The sequence below is a fragment of the Manacus candei genome, unplaced genomic scaffold (assembly GCF_025592945.1).
Source record: "Manacus candei isolate 608988 ecotype Guabito, Panama unplaced genomic scaffold, ASM2559294v1 h1tg000015l, whole genome shotgun sequence".
Taxonomy (NCBI): Eukaryota; Metazoa; Chordata; class Aves; order Passeriformes; family Pipridae; genus Manacus; species Manacus candei.
This window is the reverse complement of record NW_026138063.1, coordinates 889,108-908,754: the sequence shown is the minus strand read 5'-3', so window position 1 is coordinate 908,754 and position 19,647 is coordinate 889,108. Positions and strand designations below refer to the sequence as shown.

The 19,647-nt window shown below is 46.8% G+C and overlaps 1 protein-coding gene across 1 annotated transcript in view; it reads right to left on the bottom strand.

The window, feature by feature from the left end:
* The window catches only part of ARHGEF26 (Rho guanine nucleotide exchange factor 26), a 33,056-nt gene that overhangs the window by 9,036 nt on the left and 4,373 nt on the right, over window positions 1-19,647 (bottom strand). Inside the window, exons 4-10 of the mRNA XM_051781985.1 lie at window positions 19,075-19,220; window positions 15,363-15,419; window positions 12,577-12,737; window positions 3,541-3,693; window positions 3,004-3,133; window positions 2,228-2,302; window positions 850-939 (exon numbers count right to left, since the gene is read on the bottom strand). Of these exons, the coding sequence (XP_051637945.1) occupies window positions 850-939; window positions 2,228-2,302; window positions 3,004-3,133; window positions 3,541-3,693; window positions 12,577-12,737; window positions 15,363-15,419; window positions 19,075-19,220 (812 nt within the window). The remainder of the gene's footprint in view (window positions 1-849; window positions 940-2,227; window positions 2,303-3,003; window positions 3,134-3,540; window positions 3,694-12,576; window positions 12,738-15,362; window positions 15,420-19,074; window positions 19,221-19,647) is intronic.

Here is a 19,647-nt window from a genome sequence, read left to right as displayed (position 1 = left end):
CCCAGCACTGGGCTGGGCTCACCTGAGTATGGTATCACCACTGTCAGGAAATGGCACTTGGCCAGAAGTGTTTTATTTGTTGTTGCTGTTGCTCTACGTAAATATTAGTACTGTTTCAATTTTTAGTCAAAATTTGAGAATAAAAATCCTTTGGACAAGTTGAAAAACCTCTTTTTGGAGGCAGCATTTCCCCCATGCCTGACCCTCCAAGAGCCACGCTTTTAAAACCATGAACCTCCACTCACTACATGTCTGGTAATGAAACAATCTTCTCTCAAAGGAATCCTCACTGTGTAACAGTGTCAGACACTCAGGACAGAAATGGGATTTCAGCAAACATTAAACAGAAAACAATAAATGTACTTGAAGAAAGATCTTCAATGTCCAATAAACCCCCTGCTATATATGACTGGGTCTGCTGGTTATTCCTACCACAAAGACTGACTGGAGATGATTTTTTAACAGAAACCTGAGATGTCCCACCCTTAAGAGAAAGGACAAACATCCCCAGGATCCTTCCCTGGTCTGGAAGCTTTTTCCCAGGACATTTTGCCCATCAGGTACATGAGAACACCTCAGCACTGAGCAGCATCTCCTAATGCCAAAATCTTCACATCAGCTTAATTTTTACAGCAAAGAATACTCTTATTTCAGTATATATTCAAAACCCTTGTGCTGTAGTGTCACCTTCTACTAGAAATGATCAAAATACTTGACCAAAATTTTAATTTTTGTCCTGACACATCAGATGGTTTCTTTGCAAGAATCACTGTGGGATATGACAACATGGTAAGAATTCCACTGCTTCCTGTGTCAATGAAATGGTCAGAAACATCCTCCTGCCCATACCTTGATTTTGAATTCCAGCTGGGAGTTAATGGTGTACATCATCTCCGTCCTCTCCATCTTCCGAGCGCCCTCGTTGCACAGACGGACCAGCTGGGAACGAGACAGGGCTGAGCTGGGCTCAGGGACTGCACCAACTGCTGTTCCCTCAGGAAAGGCACTTCCAGGGAGGCACAACCCCCCAGCAGTGACACTCCAGGCTGGGGCACCCCCAGAGGGTGTCCATGGGTGCCCAGGGCTGGCCCCACACCCGGCCCTGACCCCGAGACCCCTGACCCCCACAGCCCCCCAGGACCCTGGGAACTGGTTATTCAGGGGCAGTGGTGCAGAGCCCAGCCCAGGTTCTGGCTGAGCAGGGCCACAGTGCTCTGCTCCAGGGGAATGATCAGCTCCACACACAGCCCTCCCCTGCTCCAGCCACGCTCTGCTCCCACACACACACCCAGCAGCACCAGTGGCACCAGTCTGGGCTCTTTTCCCAAGTAATAACCAGTAATTCTGGTGTAAAACCCATCCCCAGGGGCCCTTCTTAAATACAGCAATGTGGAGGTTTTATGCCTCAGTGCTCCTCCCACCTGCATTATTATTGCACAAAACCCATCCCTTTTCCCTCACAGTGCACAGGAATGTTCAAGGGCCAAGGTAATGTCCAGCCCCAGCAAGCAGAGAAGCAGCTTTTTGTTCTACTAAACAACACCCAGCACTTCCCATCTCACATCAGCCCATGATACACTACAGCTCCTGAAATGCTGAGATCTTGGGAGGCAAAAAACCCCAGTTTTCTTTTCATACCCCCACGTTCTGTTTTAAAGAGGTGTCTTTTCTAGAATATAAATACATTAAGCAGATCAATTGGAATTTCCCAACAATTAATCAAAACAAGGGATAATCTGCTTGCACAGGTTCAGAGGGAAGGACCCACATTTATTATCCAAGTCACTGTTGTTGTAATGTAGTCTGTGCCTGCAAACTGGACTCCTGCTCATCTCCCACCACTGACTCATGGCAGAAAACCCTGACTAGAGGAGAGCAGCTCTGAAGCACTGACAGCAGGGCAGCTGGTTCAGTTAAGTCTGCTCAGAAGATTCAGACTTTCTTTACTGTCAGGACACTGTTCTGGGGTTTGTGATACACAGTCCACCCTGGGCTTTCTGTTGGAACAATTGGCATAAAACACAATACATTTGTCCAACTACACAATGAAACAGGTGAACGATAAACATGAAAATTAATTCTCAAGTGACCAACAAAACCCCAAAGCAGTCACTTCTCTGGTGGGTTTCTGAAATGACAAAGGCCTGGAGGGTGATTCAGGAAGGAAAACAGTCAAAGCAGGAAAAATTCTACAGAGAAAAATTTCAGTGAGCACTTAAGAATGTACCTTGCTGACTTCTTTTAGAGCCTGCTTGCAGTTCTCATATTTTGCTGAATCCTTGGGTGTTTTCTGGCAAATGGTCTAAAATAAAACATCAGTTACTTCAGAGGACCAAGCAGCACAGACTGCAACCCACAGAGAACTCAGAGTCCATGAACAAACTGCCCAGGTGATCAAATTAATCAGTGTCCAATTTGCAAACCTACAAAACCAAATCATCAGTCCTGTCTCTGGCTCCTACCAGAGCTGGACTCTGAGCCTGGATCCCAGTTGGGTGTTCCAGCTCCTCCTCTGGTTCTGGCACCTCACCTGAACTGCCATGAGCCCTGGTGTGAACTGTGGCACCAACACTCCTGGCACTTCCATCACACTCCCAGGCTCCCCAGTCACTGCACAGGGAGGGACAGCTCAGTGCCACCCCCACACAGCTCCCCTGCCCTTGGGAAGGGAGTTCATCCTTCGGGAATGGAGTTCCACTACAGACAATTTCTGTGCTGGAGCCTCCTTGGTTTCAAAATTATTGTGACCTTTACTGTACAATTTTCCTATTAGAATGTCCAAATCTTTAACTTGTGAATGGGGGTCAGGAGCAGGAGGGACCAGTCACAGCCAGCAAACAAATGCAGCAGGACTCCATAATCCACAGCCCAGGACATACAGCCCTGGACTGGCACAAGGGGGAAGATGTGGAGAGACTGGAACGAACCAGGAATTGAGTGTGAGAGCATGTGAACACTGAAGGAACATGTATCAAGGAAAAACAGAGAAATAGCTGTTCTCACATCCATCAGTAAGGGGAGACGAGTGACTCTCTGCATGGGGAGGATGAGGAAGGAGATCATGGGCAAATTCCTGCAATCCTCGTGGGACTCGATCCGGGACAGCACCTCCTTAAACGCTGGATTTGTGGCTCTGGGGGAAAAGAGGGAGAGGATTAAATGGTGTTTTACCAAATAATTGTGCAAATTGCCAGATCTCAAATAAATCCTGGTTTCATTGCCAGGGAAACGTGGTTTGCAGGAGCTGGATCACCTAAGCCCGGCACTGACACCAAACTCAGGCACTGCCATCCCTGGCTGTGAGGGCAGACCCAGGGGGGCCCGTGGGACACTGAACCGATGGAGGAAAGGGAACCAACCCCTGTGACCACGGCAGGGTTGGGCTGTGCAGCCCAGCGAGCCCCCACTCCTTGGAGGAGCGTGCAGGGCCAGCTCAGCCTGTCAGCACATGCTGGGAGCCCCAGGTTTTGCACCCAGCTGCAGAGCCTCCCCCTCACTCCCAGCACAGGTGGTGGTGCAGTGCCAGCCCCGGGTGCTCACAGCAGCCTCTGCAGGGTGCGCTGCTGGTACACCTCGTTGGTGCAGTACTTCACGTAGGGGTCGAAGGAGGAGCCCGCGTGTTTCTCCACGATGTCACTGATGTCATCGATGAAGATGTTGTTCTGGTGCCTCGCTTCCAGCTCTTCAAAGAACCTGGGAAGAGGAAATGGGTTCCTCACTTTGACAAGAAAACAGCATCTTACTCTGATGGCATTTCCCACTTCACCTCCACGAGCCGGGACTTTACAAACTAATGACAACTGGAACGGTTGGTGACAGGGTGAGATCATCCCTCCTTTGGCAGGGCAGCGAGGGAAATCCTGACAGGACACAAATCCAGGGGTTGGTGTTCCCTGGCAGCTCAGCAGCAGTCTTGGCAGAGGCAATTCCCACTCTCCCAGTGCCAGAACCCAAACAGCATCACTGAGCTGGTCAGACCAGAATTTCCAGAAATGGGGTTGGAAAAGAAATGAAACTACTTCAAACACACATTAACACATTTCCTCTTGCAATTAAAGGCAGCACAACACCAGAAGTGCTCAATGAAATCAAGGTCTGTGTGACTGCTGAGCCAAAGACAAAAGCCATGGTTGGCAGAGGGGGACATGATGCTCATGTTTCACATCCTCCAACCCACCCCTGGAACCAAACACAGATTGGAAACACTGAAAACGGGCACAGAACCCAAAATCCTCTGCTGGCTCCTCCCCTAACCATGCTTGTTGTCCCATATGGAAGTCTCTTTGGCCTCTGGAAGCTTCCCACTCCTTTTGGCACTCTTAACTTTCCCACAGCACAAGCCTTGATTTCCACCACACTCGCTAGAAACCTCTCCCTGTCTGGGGAGTAAGAGCTCACACAGACCAGCTCTGCAGGTCCCCACAATTCCCCCCACAGCACACCAGTGCCATCCTCACACATGCAGAGCTGCTGACAATATCTCACCAGCCCTGGCCACAGCCTTTGTACATTAGGATTCACTGCCAGAATCCTCAACTCCCTGGAGTCAATGAGCTTGTGAAAAATTCTCACATAGTAGAGAAAACATTAGTGAAATACTTGGGACTCATGATCCTACATCAAGTTCAAATATTTTGAAACCTGTTTTCTTTCATTTCAGCCCTTTATTCCATTTTCTCATCACTAACAGTGGCTCTTCAAATCTGTCACCTTTTTTCAAGTGTGCCACTGATGTTCTGCAGAGTCTGTTTTGCAAACACACCTCAAACCTGTGAGAGGAGGAGAACAGGATGAACAGCAGCTGATCACCCACGTGTGTAGGAACAGGGGTTAACTAAGTTAAGGTATTTTCCAGAGGCAGCTACTGCACTCAGTGGCTGCCAGGTTCCCACTGGGTCAGTCACAGAGTCAGGACAATCCAGGGGATTTTGTCCCATTTTGGATTTTGTCTGGTTTTGTTAAGTTTGGACACAGTAACTGCACATGCACTGGCTGATGTTTGTGTTGGCATTTCATGGAAAACAGGGTAGCACAAAGAGGCACCACCTGCCCTACTACAGCTTCCCCCTTCCCTTCCCCTCTCAGTAGTGCTCTTTAACAGCCTTGTCACCTCTGAAGGGCAGAGTCCACACACCCTCTGCCCCCCCATCCTCTCAAAGCACAACGTATTCCAAGTTGTCACTGACTCTGCTGTGCTGTGGATTTGGGTTGAGGGTCAGGACATCCCACTCACTGCTCCCAGAGCTCCAGGGACACACACTGAAGGCAAGAGCTGCCTCAAGTGTCACTGGGGTCCAAGAAGGTAAAAAAACAAATAAAAAATTAAATAAAAGAGAGTCTCCAAGTCACAGAGTCTGCAATTTCTCATGAACCACAACAGATTCCCACCACTGCCCACCAGGAACTGGGATTCCTCACTCTGCTCAGACATATTTACAGCTGGGAGAACCTCCCACTGCTGCCAATTTACTGTGCTCAGGAAATGAGGAAATCCAGAGTTTCCTGCTGGGTTATGGCACCCTGACAAAGTGTTGGACCCTGCTGGGCCACAACTTCCACTTTTAGAATTTATCTGGTGCTTCATCAATGACATCAGACACAGTCACTGTAAGATTCGTAAAAATCTGGGATAAAGAAAAAAGGGAATAGAGGGGCAGAGAGAAGCAGCACCCCCAAGTCCATCCCCCCAACATGTACTACAAGGAAATCATGCACTGAAGTTTGAATCAAAGGTTGTGGTTTTTCACATCCAATCTGCTAATTCCTAGATACAATCAGTGAATCAGACACATCATAAACCCTTTCACTTATAAATTTAGGACATATTCTGTCACATCTCAGGACTGAGGGATGGAGTGATTAAATTCAATTTAACCAACTAGGAATTAGCTGTGCTGTGTGATGCTTTTTTTGCTGAATACCAGAAGGATTTATTTAAAGAATCTGTTTCTGTTAATTCCAGAACTTTTCAGGTTGAAGTTACATCCAATTAAGTGGAAGTCAAACAGCATCACAGGACAGAATTTGATTTCCCTCATCTTGCCCTTATGTTGTTTAAAAGAAACATCCAATCTGTACCACTCCAGCCCCTCCCCTAAAGGCTGAGGGCCAAATCCAGGACTGCAGGTTTAGCTCATTCCCTGTTTGTTTGTGTCCAGCACAAGCTCCAGAGACACCGGAGCTCTGGCAGTGCTGGCTCTGCCCTGTGTGCCAACAGTTTCCTCCTCACAGCTCTGGTGGCTCCTGGAAAGGCTCTTCCCTTGTCTCCGGGCAGATCAGCTCCTGGAATGACCCCCAGGAACAACTTCCTGACACTTGCTCAGGCAATTCCCTCAGGCTGTTCATTCCTCCTCACTGGCACTACTTTATCCAGGACCGACAGCTCCCAGCTCCTCCAGGACTCCCGTTAATTGGGGTGTTAATTGGGGTGTACAGTCACAGACCCACACGCTCCAGGAGCAGCCCCAGTTCCCCACAGCCCACCTCTGCAGGGCCCCAACAGCTCGTGCCCAACTGCCCAAGTCCCACCACAGAGTTCTGCTCCAGCACAGCCCAGGGTCCGTTCTGGCCAATGTTTCTCCTCAACATTTACTCTCCCTTCACCCCTGGATAAATGAGCAGGACTTACATTCCCACAAATACTGGATCCTACCATCTGCATATTCCAAAATTAGGCTGCACTGGATTAAGAATTGTTGCTCAGTTTGTGAGGTTATCAGGCCTGGTGTCTGACACAAGGCAGACTGTCCTGCACTCAGCTCGAGTGCTGCTGCTGCCACAAGGCCACCCAGGAACAGAAACAATCCACTGCAGTGGCAGAGAGCACAATTCACCTTCCTCCTCCCAGAGATAAGGGAACTGGAATAACAATTGCCAATTTCAGATAACTTCAGATAAAAGTAATAAAGATTTCTGATTAGACTCTCCAAATGTGAATCTTCTCACCAGGAACAGAAGCTGAACATCTGCATCACTCTGGTTATTTGGGGAAGGGGAGGGGGATTTAAAATAGTAAAAATGTGAAAAAATCCATCATTTTTTCCATAGAATTTTTATGCTGAATCATAATCAGAGCTTTTACAAAAACCTAAATAATGGAAACCAACCTGTATCTACACACATAAATATTACACCAAACCCCGCACAGCCAACAGTCCATAAAACACCTTTTACTGGGCAATGCCCACTGAACTCTTCAAACCTGGGCTGGCACCTGCAATCCCTCAGTCCCAGCAAACACTGGTGCTGCTGTAACACAACAGAACTAATCCATTGTTGCTCATATAAGAATATGAATCATGTAAAAACATCAATTAAGCATTGCTTTGCCTTGGGGGGAAACTCTCCACCTCAGCTAGAAACAGCAGTGACTTAGAGTGCCCAGCAAACTCTGCAGGGAAAGTGTGGAATTTATTTTCATTTCCAATGACAAATTCCCCTCAGGCTCCTGCCCCCAGCCCTCAGAGCCAGCGGGTGCTGCCCTGGGCACCCCCGAGCCTGTGCCACACCACAAACACTGCCAGGCTCATCTCCCCACCAAGGTGCCCACGATGAAGCTCCAGACAAGGGCAAGGCCAGAGGGCAGGTTGGACGGCCCCGGGAGGTGCTTTCAGCAGGGGGAGCAGCAGTGCCTGTCACGGGATAGCCAGGGGCAGGACACAGCCCCCAGTGCTGCTGGATCCTCCCTGTGCCACCCCGGGCTCTGCAGCCCCTTCCCTGCCCCTCTGCAGCCCCTTCCCTGCCCCTCTGCAGCCCCTTCCCTGCCCCTCTGCAGCCATCATCCAGGGCAGCAAAACATCCCACAAGCCTAAAACCAGGGAGAGAGCCACAGGGTTTGACTCTGCTGCACACAAAGCTGCTTCTCCTCTAAAACGTTCAAATAAACGTCTGTATCCATGATGTTCCTACTGACACAGCCACATCCATAGGAGCAGCACATCCCACCCTGGTAGGGGACATTCCCCTGGTACAAACCCCACAGACCCACTTCACTGCTCCCAGAGCAATGGGCAGGCCTGAGCCCAACTCCTGTGTGTGCAGGGACAGCCTCCAGCTCAGGAACTGCAGGTTTGAAATCTCATTTAAACACAGCACATTGAGCCCAGAGTCCCTGAGAGGAGCCAGGGGGACACACAGCCATCCTTCCCCTGACAGCCTGGCTGAACACAGAGCTTTCCAGGCTTACCAACACCTTGGTGCCTTCTCAAAGCTGCACATTTGTTGTGCAAGAAGGGCAGTGGCAGATCTCAAACCACACTGATCTCGCTCAGCCCCAGCCAAGAGAAGCTGCTGCTTCCCTCTGCATCAGGCTCTGCCCAAGGAAAGCTGAGATGTGAGTCCCAGAACTGCTGAACCTCCACCCACTTTACTGCCAAAGGAACACCCAGATAAACACAGTTAGTCTATTTTGTGTTTCCTGCAGCAACAGTAAATCTAAATATTGGTGAGAGATCCCTAAACTGCTCCCACAACAGCCCTGCAAGCCCCACCAGCAAAGCCCAGTGGCTTCAGAGGGTCTGTGTGGGCAGTCCCAGAGATTGTGACCCCAGTGCTCTGCAGGAAGGGACCTACAGGACAAACACAGTTTGGGTTACAGCTGGAAGGCTTTACAGGTTTTAAGTACTTTTGTTCTACTGTCCTCAAACACAAGTATTCACATAAATCACTCTGTGCAGAGGGTGGGTCACAGAAGAGCCACAGGCTGCAAGAAATCAGCTGCAAATGCTGCCCTGGGATGATTTCTTTGTTTTCTTCTTTAAACAGAGAATATGTTTCCATCATACAGGAATGGGTTTCAGTACAAATAGCTGTCAGGGCAGCTGGCAGCTCCACACCATAGTTCTGGCCACGGAGCTCCCACAGCTCCTGTCCCTGCCCCTCCTCTCCAGGCCAGTCCCCAGCATCACTGTGGGCCCACACCTGAGGACACTGGAGCTGCTCTGGCAATGGTTCAGCTCAAAAGAAACTGGGTTTAGCTGATGCCAAAACTATCCGTTGCTGGGTAACAGAAACCATCTTAAGTCACCACTGAGGGAAACTCTGGGGTTTGGGTGTTTTTATTTTTAAAAAACTAGCTATCCTGTTAATGTTAAAACCAGCCCTTGCAAGGCAATTAGAGGGAGAAGTGGCAGTTCATGGGCTGAGGGCCTGAGATAGAGAAAGAAGAATTATCTCAAAAAATACCTAATAATAGCCACAAAAAAGAAACTGAACACAAAGGACTGAACTGGAACTAGAGCAAGGACTGACAGGAGAGTTTTGAAAAGCAATCCAGTGAGAAGAGGAAAAGTTCTGAGGGGACCTGACAGTGAGTCTCCTACCAGGAATCTGGGACACAGTCACAGACCTTGTGTGCTGCCTCTGCACAGGAAGATCAGTGACAGTACAGACCTTTGGAGTCAGAGAGGGACACAGAGACAATTAATTTGTCAGGATAATTCTGGCAGCAGTAACACACAGAGACACTGAGAGGACACTGTGCAGATGAAGAGCAGATAGGCAAGAAAAAGTTCCCAGAATTCCTGAAAGAGAGAGGCAAACCAAAAAAGACTCTAATGGTCCTGTTCCAGAATACTGGTTTTGTAAATTTAAAATAGTAATTGAACCACCCTTCATCTGACAAACACTGATAATATTGCCAAGCTTCAGCAACTGCAAGTAAAAATCAACTAAAATGCACAGCTACAGTCACACAGCTGAGATGAGCTGAGGGCAGAGCAATCCTGGTCAGATCTGCTGTTCCTGAGCACTGGAGTCATGTATCTAATCCTGTCTCCAACAAAGAAACCAAATTATAAACAACAATCCCTGGGCCAGGAATGCAAGTCCCAACTACACATCCTTGTAAAGCTGCTGTTCAGCACCCCAAGGGAACAGTGCAGGGCAACCAGAGCTATTCCAGCTGCCAGGAGAACCCTCTGCACACACAACTCCTACAAGTTAAAGCCACAGAGTTCAGCAACAAGTGCAGGTGTCAGAACAACCCAGAGAGGAAGGAATCAAAGGAAACAGCAGGATAAATGCACTGTCCCAAGTCATCAGCATGATGCAAATCCATAAATGTGTTCTGTGGGCACCTAAAATTTAAAGGGGGGGGAAAAGGTATTTTGGACTCACAGGCTCTACTCACCATATTTTCCCTTTTTGTATTATATGCAGATTTTGGGGTGGTTTTTTGCAATCTGTCAAAGAAACTGAGCAACAGAACTCTGCTTTCTCTAAAAGTAATGTTTTTAATGCTTGTTAACTGATTCAACACATACACTCAAATGATCACAAGGACTGCAATGAATCTCTGTCATATAAAGTATGTGGGAAAGAGGTGATATGTTAATCTAATTTACAAAAAAAGTGCTGTGAGGAAGCCTACCTGGTTCCTAACATATATTCACACATTTAAAATTAAACTAGGATACTCAGACAAGCTGTAAACCTCCCCCACAAACACACACTAAAGAAATCAAGACAGAGTTCACAGTTAGAACCTGTCCAGATCCTTTTGTTACTGTCTTTTTCTGCCAAAGCACATCTGAGACCACAGAAGTTTTTTGCCTTTTGTTGGTCTGGTGGCAGAGGCACAAATGCTAAAGCTTTCCTTTCTCTTAGGAGCCTGGTGATTTAACCTGCCAGACCAACTGCTCCTCAAGACATTTCCCCGATTTCCCTGTGGCTGCTCTTTCCCCAGGGAGGCTCCTGGGGAGCTGTGACCTCTCTTGCCCCCCATCCCCACACTGATTTCTCAGTGCTCAGCCCATTCCTCACGGAGCTGTCCCAAGGCATCCCCACAGCCCAGCCCAAGGGCTCCCCTGGATCTGTGGGAGTTCAGCTCCAGCACCTCTGAACTCCCAGATCTCACACCCAGGCAGATACACAATGAAAGACTGAAGCTCTCCGAAGCACCTTCCAAGAGGTTCCCACAAGCACACCCAGTGAGTGCTGCCCAAATTATTCAGCTCCACTCTCTCTGTCAGAGACATTCCAGTGAGCTCCCAGGAGCAGGGAGGACTGCTGTCTGCATTCTGCTTCCAACAAAGGCAGCTTTGTTCCCCCAGGAATGGCCCTGTCATGCACCAGAGGCCTATCCTGGTGTTTCTGGACAGTCTCCACTAAACATGTTCCAAGGCAAAGTTCCTAGATAGAAGCTTTTAGCAATTTTGACTAAAGTACTTTTATAAAGTATTTTTATCAGCTCCAATTCTTCAGCTCAACTTTTGCCTGAGCAACCAAACCCACTGGTAACTACACCCATACTCAGGTTTTATGTTTTTAAGTAAAGGCTGCTTAAAATACAGCAGAATGGGACAGATGCTCACTTTTATAACAAAAGTATAGATTTTGCTGCCTTGAAAGACCTTGAAAATAGAAAGAGACAGTTCAAAGACACCAAGAAAGAGGCTTCTGGTTTAAAATCACTTCCATTATTTACACAAGTGATGTTGGTCAAAGCCAGCACAAAGTTTTGTTACAGTTTAACAGTATTGCATAATTCAGGAAAGAAAATATGTTTTCATTTAAGTGTAAAAAGGAGTTACGACTTCTGTTTTTACTCCAAGTTATAAAAAAAAACCAAGCTCTTAAACCATTGGGCTTTACAGACAAGAAAGAATGAGATTATAATTCTAGGCTAGTGGGGTATTTTTCCATGCTTTCCTTTTTTTTTTTTTCTCTCCCCCTCCCACTTCCTTTGAAGACCATTAATCAAAAGGGTTTTAAGAGTTCCCCTCAAAATATTGCTCTCCCCACCCCCATCATACTCTACTTTTACAAAAAACACTTCATGTAAGGAGAAGCCTTTAAAAAGTACATTTCCTTGAAAATACAGAGTTTGATAATCTGCATTCCCTGACACCACTGCTGGGTACAACCCACTCCTGAGGTGGCTGAGGGGTCACACAACACCCAACTCCTGGCAAAAGACCTCAGCTACAAGAGAGAGAGAGAAAAGGGAACAGAGGAAAGGGAAAGCACCCCAACCAAATCCAAATCCTGTCCTATAGCTCCTACACTGGGTTTGCACTTGGCACAACACATCGGCCTCTCTCCCAGGTACATCCATGGAACAAAACCTTGGTTCTCCAAAACCTTCAGAAGACAACGTCAAATTGCTGCCCAGCAGATGCCAAATTCCACAGACTTTATGGGGTTTCAGAGAAAATGCTAAAAAGGACTTTACCACAACTGGGAACATGAAACTTCACAAGTTCCACAAAGGTACATGAGGGTTTAATGCTAAAGAATTCAGATTTCAACATCACAGTTTCTACAAGAAGGACAATTTCTACACAGGAGACAAAAGAAGAGGGCACAAAGAAAAAAATATTCAGATTCCTTATTGAACCCTGAGCCCCTCTGTGAAAGAAGGCCAACACTTCTGTGTTCCACAGGTAGAGAGACCCACGCAGAGCTGTCCAGAGAGACAGCTGAGAGTACCCAGTGCCTTCCCCAGGCCACAGCCTGGACTTCACGAGTTTGGGAAGAAATGGTCACCAGTAAAATGGTCACTTCAGCTTCCAACAAGAAACTTGCTTCTATGTTAAAGCTGTATAATTCTTTTAAATGCAGAAATGCTGCACTTACTTTTTGCTTGCTTCGTAAACATCCGTGATGTTGGAGAAGAGGTGGTGGCTCTCTGTTTTGGTCATTGTGAGGCTCAGTTCCCTGGAATTTTTAAACATCCGGATCAGAATCTCCAAGCTCAGCAAGTAAGAATGCTCAGAAGAAATCACTTCAAATATTGCCTGCAAAGTAGAGGGGGGAAAGAAAAGACTTATTAGTGACTGGGCTTTTTTTAATTAAAAGAAAAGAAATGCTGAGGAGGGGTGCAAAGCAAAGTTTTTGCACGTAAACTACAGATTATGACATAAAGATTCACTTCCATGATAGTTGCATCCAAGTGATTTAACACTAGAAAAAAGGACTTTTTTAAGAAGTCTATATTCAGAGTTTTCAATGCAACTGCAAACAGAGGGTTTGAAGACAACTCCAGACCAAGTGTGACCACTCCCCACTCATACTCCTGAGAGGTGGGTTTGGGGGTTTTTGGTGTTTGTTTTTTGGGGTTTGGTTTTGAACATGTCCATTCCTGTGGTCTGTCTGGAAGGTTCCCATCAGTGCCACGACTGCTGGCCAGGCCCTGCTTGCCTTTGCTCTTCCTGACCAGCAGCTGCTCAGTTCTGACTGTCCCTGGGGCACAGGCCAAGCCCTGCAGGAGAGGAGCCTGGACCCAGAGCTGGGCCAGCACTGACACCTTGGGTCCCTCCAGCACCAGGATCAGGCACAGGAGGGGCCAGGACAGGGTGGCAGCCGGTGTCCCCCGGGTGGGCAGTGACCAGACACGGGACAGGCACAGCTCCAGGGGTCCCTGACCCCTCTGACCCATCCCCCTGCACTCCATGAGAGCCCACTGGTCCTCCCACCAGCTGGCACACAAAGCAAACTGGTGATGGACCCTCTGACTTTGAAATCCATACACTTGTTCCACTGGAACTTTTTTATCTCTGATGTAAAAACCTATTCAGCTCTCAGACATTTATAGTTGTCTGAAGGTACATGGGTAATAGAACTTTATAGTTCTCAATATAACCAATGTTGATACTTGCATCTACTATTTCATTAGTTATCTGCTACTAACTCCTCTAAAACCAAAGGAGAAATACCCAAACACAACAGCACAGGGGTGAGGTTGGAGGCACGAGGCTGAGGTCCCTCATGGGCTTCTTCCCAGTTTGGTAACAATAAATTAAATAAATGGGACAAAGAAAGACACTTTGCTTCTAAAGTGTAAGGAAGGGAGTATCATCTCACCATGACCCAAACACATTCTGGAGAATAAAAAATAAAGAAGGTTTAAGAATCAATCCTGAGTGACACACAGGAACCCCAGCACACCCAGGGGCTGGGTGGCAGCTCCAGGTGATGCAGAGTTCCTGAATGGCACTTGCAGCCAGGCTGTGGTTCATTCCATGATATCAAGGTCAGCAGATGTCCACCCCAATGGACAGGAACTCTCAAGAGGCCAGGGGCACACTGCACTTTGTACACACACACACAGAGCTTCAGCTTGCAAGGAAAGAAGATGTGCTGAAAATAATTTTAGTTCCAACCTATGACATATTTTCTTTAGCCAAAAGATGCAGACCCATCTCACTAATGGGTTCTGAAAAGTGGGATGTGTATGAACACAGGACATGGACATTAATCAAGGCAGAAAACAAACAAATATATTTTTCTGCAGTGACAATGTATTATGGTATAATTATAAAATAATCTAATAGGCTCTAAAAAGCAGTTTAAAGACTAGATAAAGAATAGTTAATAAAAGGCAGTTTAAAAGAAATACATCTATAGCACAACCGCGTAATGCAACTACAGCTTAAGAATATTTATTTAGGCTCCCTCTGAAAGAATGGGCCTCTAATATTCAAATAAAAAACCCTCAGGCTTGAAAACATTTTTGGTAACATTAAAGACTTTACATGTAAGAGGCATCCAAAGAACTTGTTCTCTTTGAAAAGATGCAAGTATGATTGGGCTGCAAGTATGGCTTCAGGAAACCCAGACTAAGGGTTCCTGAAGGGTATGACTGAAACCAGTGCCTTGTGTCTCAAAAGCTTCCCAGCAGGAGGAGGCTGAGGTATATCCTGAATTGAAATGAGGACACTGGGACAGGTTACCAGGGCAGGTACCAATGCTACAGTGTTTCTAATGAAAACACCTTGTTTCTTCCCTGCTGCCGGACATACCTCAGGAGCTGCAGGAATACACTTGGCTAGGTCAGGCTATGCTTTCAACACCTCTCATCCCCTTTGAAATAGCCCCTGTAGGTGAGGAAGGAGGGTAAAGCAGATAAAGTGGACACAGGGAGCACAGGGGAAGAGGAAAGTGGATCAAGAGGACAAAAGGAGCAAAGGGGAAGGAGACAGAGAGAGAACAGGTCAGTGCATTGGTGGCGGCGCTGCCAGGGAGGCACCGGCTCTGTCAGGGGACAGGGCAGAGCTCACAGCAGGGACACAGTGCTCTCATGTCCAGCAGGGTTAGTTACAACTCAGGGCCTTTGTAAAAGCTGCTCTTTGTTCCTCATTGCCTTTAAAAATTCACGTGCCACCTCCTCCCTCTGTGATCTCCGGGTTAATGTCACACCTTCCCTGGCACAGCAGTGACTGTGCCACTGCCAGGCTGGACCCCCCCTGGCAGGGACACAGCACCTCAGCAACAGACAGGGTTGTGTATTTACTCTCCCTGGGGACACTTCACTCCAGGGCAGGAAGCCGAACAATGAACTTATCTCCTTGTCAACAGAGCACTGAAGCAGGTGAGCAGTGCAGCCCCAAGCAACCAGCCCCAAGCACAGGTTACTGAGATACCTCCTGCCTCTTCCTCTCCTCCTGGCTGATGGCTTCTGACAATCCATTCTTCTTCACCTGCAAAAGAAATAAAGTGCTATTTTTAAAATCTCTTGGGGAAAAATGTGATTTTAAAAAAATAATACAGGACTATCAAAACATTGCAGCTAAATAATCAGTCCACTCCAGGGACAGCAATGAACCAGCAGAAATCAAAACAATGTCTGTATTTGACTTATTGAAAGAATTGTATCATTTCAGTAGAAACTATCCCAAGACACAAACCCAGGAGCACTGCCACGAAAGCAAGCACAGTGGAATCCCTCAGGTTTATTCTTTCCTGGTGCAAATCACACATATTGTGTCATTTAACAGGAGAACGTTAAAAAACGAAAATCCAAAAACCCAGAAAGCAAAGCACCAAGGATGGCCTGGCTTCCTGCAATTCCCAGAGTGTTAAACCCAGGACCCCAAATCAGGAGGGACACCAGGGAAGGCAAAGAGCCACAGCAGCACACACGTGGAACAGAGACACGCCATGGTCACGAGACCTCACACGCACTTCCCTCCTCCCACTTCCCTCAGTATTCTCCAAAAGCTCCTAATGTTCTATCAGTAACAGCTTTCTCTCCTTACTCCACCTGTTCCCTGGAATTTTAAAGGATATATTATTCCTCACTTTATTCCTGCCCAGCAAGCCCAACACAGCTGGACAGCAGGCTCAGGAATAAAGGAGGAGCAGGGTAAGAGGTGCCACACTTTTTTGCATGCACACCAAAGCAGAGACTCACAGGTGAGTGCTTATGAAAATAATATCAACATTCCAGTGCTGGAGCAGTTGTTCTTTGGAACACAAGTCACAGATTCCCATGGCACCACAAACAGACACTCCTGGATACCGAGCAAGAACTAATTAAATGCCTGTCTATTAAACCATTAAAGTACCTTTCAGTCAGCAACCTGAAAGTTTCAGAGCCCTCCCCAGGAAGTGCAATGGCACTGGCAGGTACACCACAACCTTCTTCTGGATGCAGTGGAAGACTTTTCTAAAACTACACTAACACAGGAAATACCTGGGAACACATCCCACAGGTGCTCCCTGCTGACACACGCACTGCTCAGGCCCAGGGAGCTCCATGGGCACCCCAGTGAACTCATGTTCCCAAGGGTAGCTGTGCCCCGTGCCCACTGCCTGAGCTCAGGCCCAGGGAGCTCCATGGGCATCCCTGAGTGAACTCATGTTCCCAAGGGCAGCTGTGCCCCGTGCCCCCGGTCTGTCACACGCAGGTGTGAGCACACAAAGTACACATGAGCTCATCCCGTGAGCAAACGGCCCAACCTCACACTCCCAGTCAGCAGCAACACTTCCAAAGAGACAGAGGCCCAGATATGGAGACTATTTCAGGCACTTCTGTGAAAGAAACTTCGATTCCTAATTTTGAAGTGTCCCAAATGTTTTAATTGAAATAGCCTTAAAAAAATCACATTTGTGACACTATGCAAACAAAAGGCTTAAGGCAAGAACATGACCAAAAGAACTGGAAGAGGCCCAACAGCACAGCTACTAATGCTGTGTGTCATCACATTGGACTGGCTTTTCCTCAGCAACTCAGTTATGACTGATTCAACCATGGAGATGAGGAGGAAAGGATGAAAGGACAACAGGTGAACTCTGGTTAGGAACAAGAAGTTCCCTCAAAATAAGGAGGTGGTGAAGGGAGGGAACATCACTGGAAATATTTCTTTGAGAACTACAAAAAGTGGCTGCACCATAAAGCAAATTGAAGATAAGCCCTTTGGTACAGGGAGAGAAATGAGAGCCCCTGCAGAGATGAGCCCTGGAGATCCCTGACAGTCAAACCAGGCAGATCCCTGGCAGCCAAAGCACAGAGAAGCAGCAGCCATGAACAGGGACAGTGTGCTTCTGTAAAGCAACTCACAGCAGCTTTTCAAATCAAGGAGAAAACAATCACAACCAAGATCAATCTCAGTTTCACATGTGTGTGTACACTGCAGGAAGGCAGAAACACCCTTTTTATTACTATTATCATAAAGAATTTGACAGCTCCATGCCTGAAGCTCACTAGTCCTCAAACAGAGCCTGGTCAAAGAAACCTCCTGCAGAGAGAGGGGTTCCCTCTGCCATCTCCCCTCCATCTCCCAGCACAGGCACTGCTAACAAACACCAGAAACATTATGCTCCTCCTTCCCTAACATATGCTGAAACCCAGGACTGACATTTTCCAGCTGACTTCCTGCTACAACTCCAGACTCACTTTTTCACTTTTTAATACCCATTGACAGCACGTAATTTTTCCAGAGTTACAACCACAGTCACTGTGAGGCTCAGACTGCCAGATTTTGGTTTCTCCATGCACCACCTTTTCCCTCCTACTCCCCACTTCCAACCTTGTAAACCAAGTACAGACAGTGCACGAGTTGCTGTGCTCGAACAGCACAGAACAAGTTGGTTTCTGTAACTGAAGAATGGGACAGGTCCCTTCCTGAGATGGTCTCTGTGCTATTTTTGTCTCACAACAAATTAGTATTTGAAATTATCATTATTATTATTACTGAATAGCATTCTTCTAAAATACCTCAGCTGGTGAGCATTTAACTGCTAGTTTGCCCAGAAGGCAGAAAAAACAATTTGACTTCATTATATCCAAACTTTTTTGCAACGCTGAGCAAATGAACTATATTTAAAGTATTTGATTTGTTGAAAAAAAACTTAGAGCAAATCTTTTCAAAACCGCATCGTCTTGCCTTCTTTATAATCATCGAATCAGGGGGATTCATATTTCAATATCTTACACTTCAAAAGGTCACCAGCATCTGTAAGACAGCTCTGCTAATCAGGCCATCTAAAGACCCGTAGGGGATCTCCCTGAGGCTTGATCACTCATTTACTGGAACATGCACAGACGTGGACAGCCAGCAACCCCAGCACTCCAAGGTGATCATGTCATGGCATCATCTCTCTAATGGCAGAGATGAGGACTGGCAACATTCTACATAAACAAAAACCAAAAAACAACCCCAAAGCCTTCATTTTAGGGACATCCCTCCAGAAGCCACAGAAACGATGAAAGGATAAAATTAACCCCAGAAACACAGAATTTTTACAATTTCTTTAGTCTCAAAATCATGTGTAGGGCAAAAACCTGTAAAAATATCAACCGTTCTCAGTAATTTGTCAGTTTATCAGCAGGGAAGGTAGCGAGATTGCAGTACTGATTAAACCAGCTGAATTTACTTTGTTTAATAATGCCATTAAGCCAAAGCCCCTGCAGATGCTTCCCAGCCTGTGCTGGGACAGCAGAGCACCACCAGCTCAACACCCTGCTTTTCAGAATGGTTTCAATTAAACATCTGCACTCGAGTCAACTTAAGAGCTGGTGTGGAGTGATTTAGAACAATTCAGCAGCAGCTTGTTTGTAACTAACTTTTCTTCAGTCTAATTCACCCTGATAGTGAACTCACACAACCCCTTTTTTAATGAATTGGTGAAGTTGTGTCTTAGCCAAATACAGGGCCCCAAAATGAACTCTCTCGGTTTCACTGCTTTCTATGTGAAACAAAGACCAGTAATTGGTCAGGACTCCCGTGTTGTTCTTATGAAATGAAAAGGAAGATGAAAAACTTCAGCCAAAAACTGCAGCAGCAAGTAAGAAGCCTTTGCTTGAGCCCACCCTGAGCTCTGTCTCTGGCCACAGCAGGATCACACACTCACCACAGAGAGCTGGCTCCATGTCGACCTCAGGGGCTTGTAGTGAAAAACAACCTTGTCATCCGATTTCTGCTCTCGGGGCTCAGACTCTTCATCAGAATCTATGTCCAGAGCCTTTTCCTTATAGTTCTGATATAAAACAGCATTTTCTGTCAAACAACAACAGTGTGTCAGTCATCGCTAGAAAGTTGGTTTAGTTGCTCTCTTAAGAATTATAAGTAACAATTAAACAATGAAAGAAAGCAAAGTGTCACTGTGGCCTCCCCACTCCACCAGACAAAGATAGCATCTGATTTGGGCTGGACAATGGTGCAGTACAGTGACAATGGGTCACTGTACCACTCCCAAAGATCCTCACAGACAGAATTAAAGAACAGATGTGGCCTTTGTCAAGAAAAAAACAAAAACCAATTTTTTCTTCCTTGGTTTGCTGTACCCTATTTTACAATTAGCCAGCAATTAGAAAACAGGACTGTGTCAGTGATCAGTCACTGATCTGGAGGTCTAGCTATTTTCATCTTCAGGACCACCACAAGGCCACTGCCCATGACCACCTTTCTGTCAGCTTTAAATAAT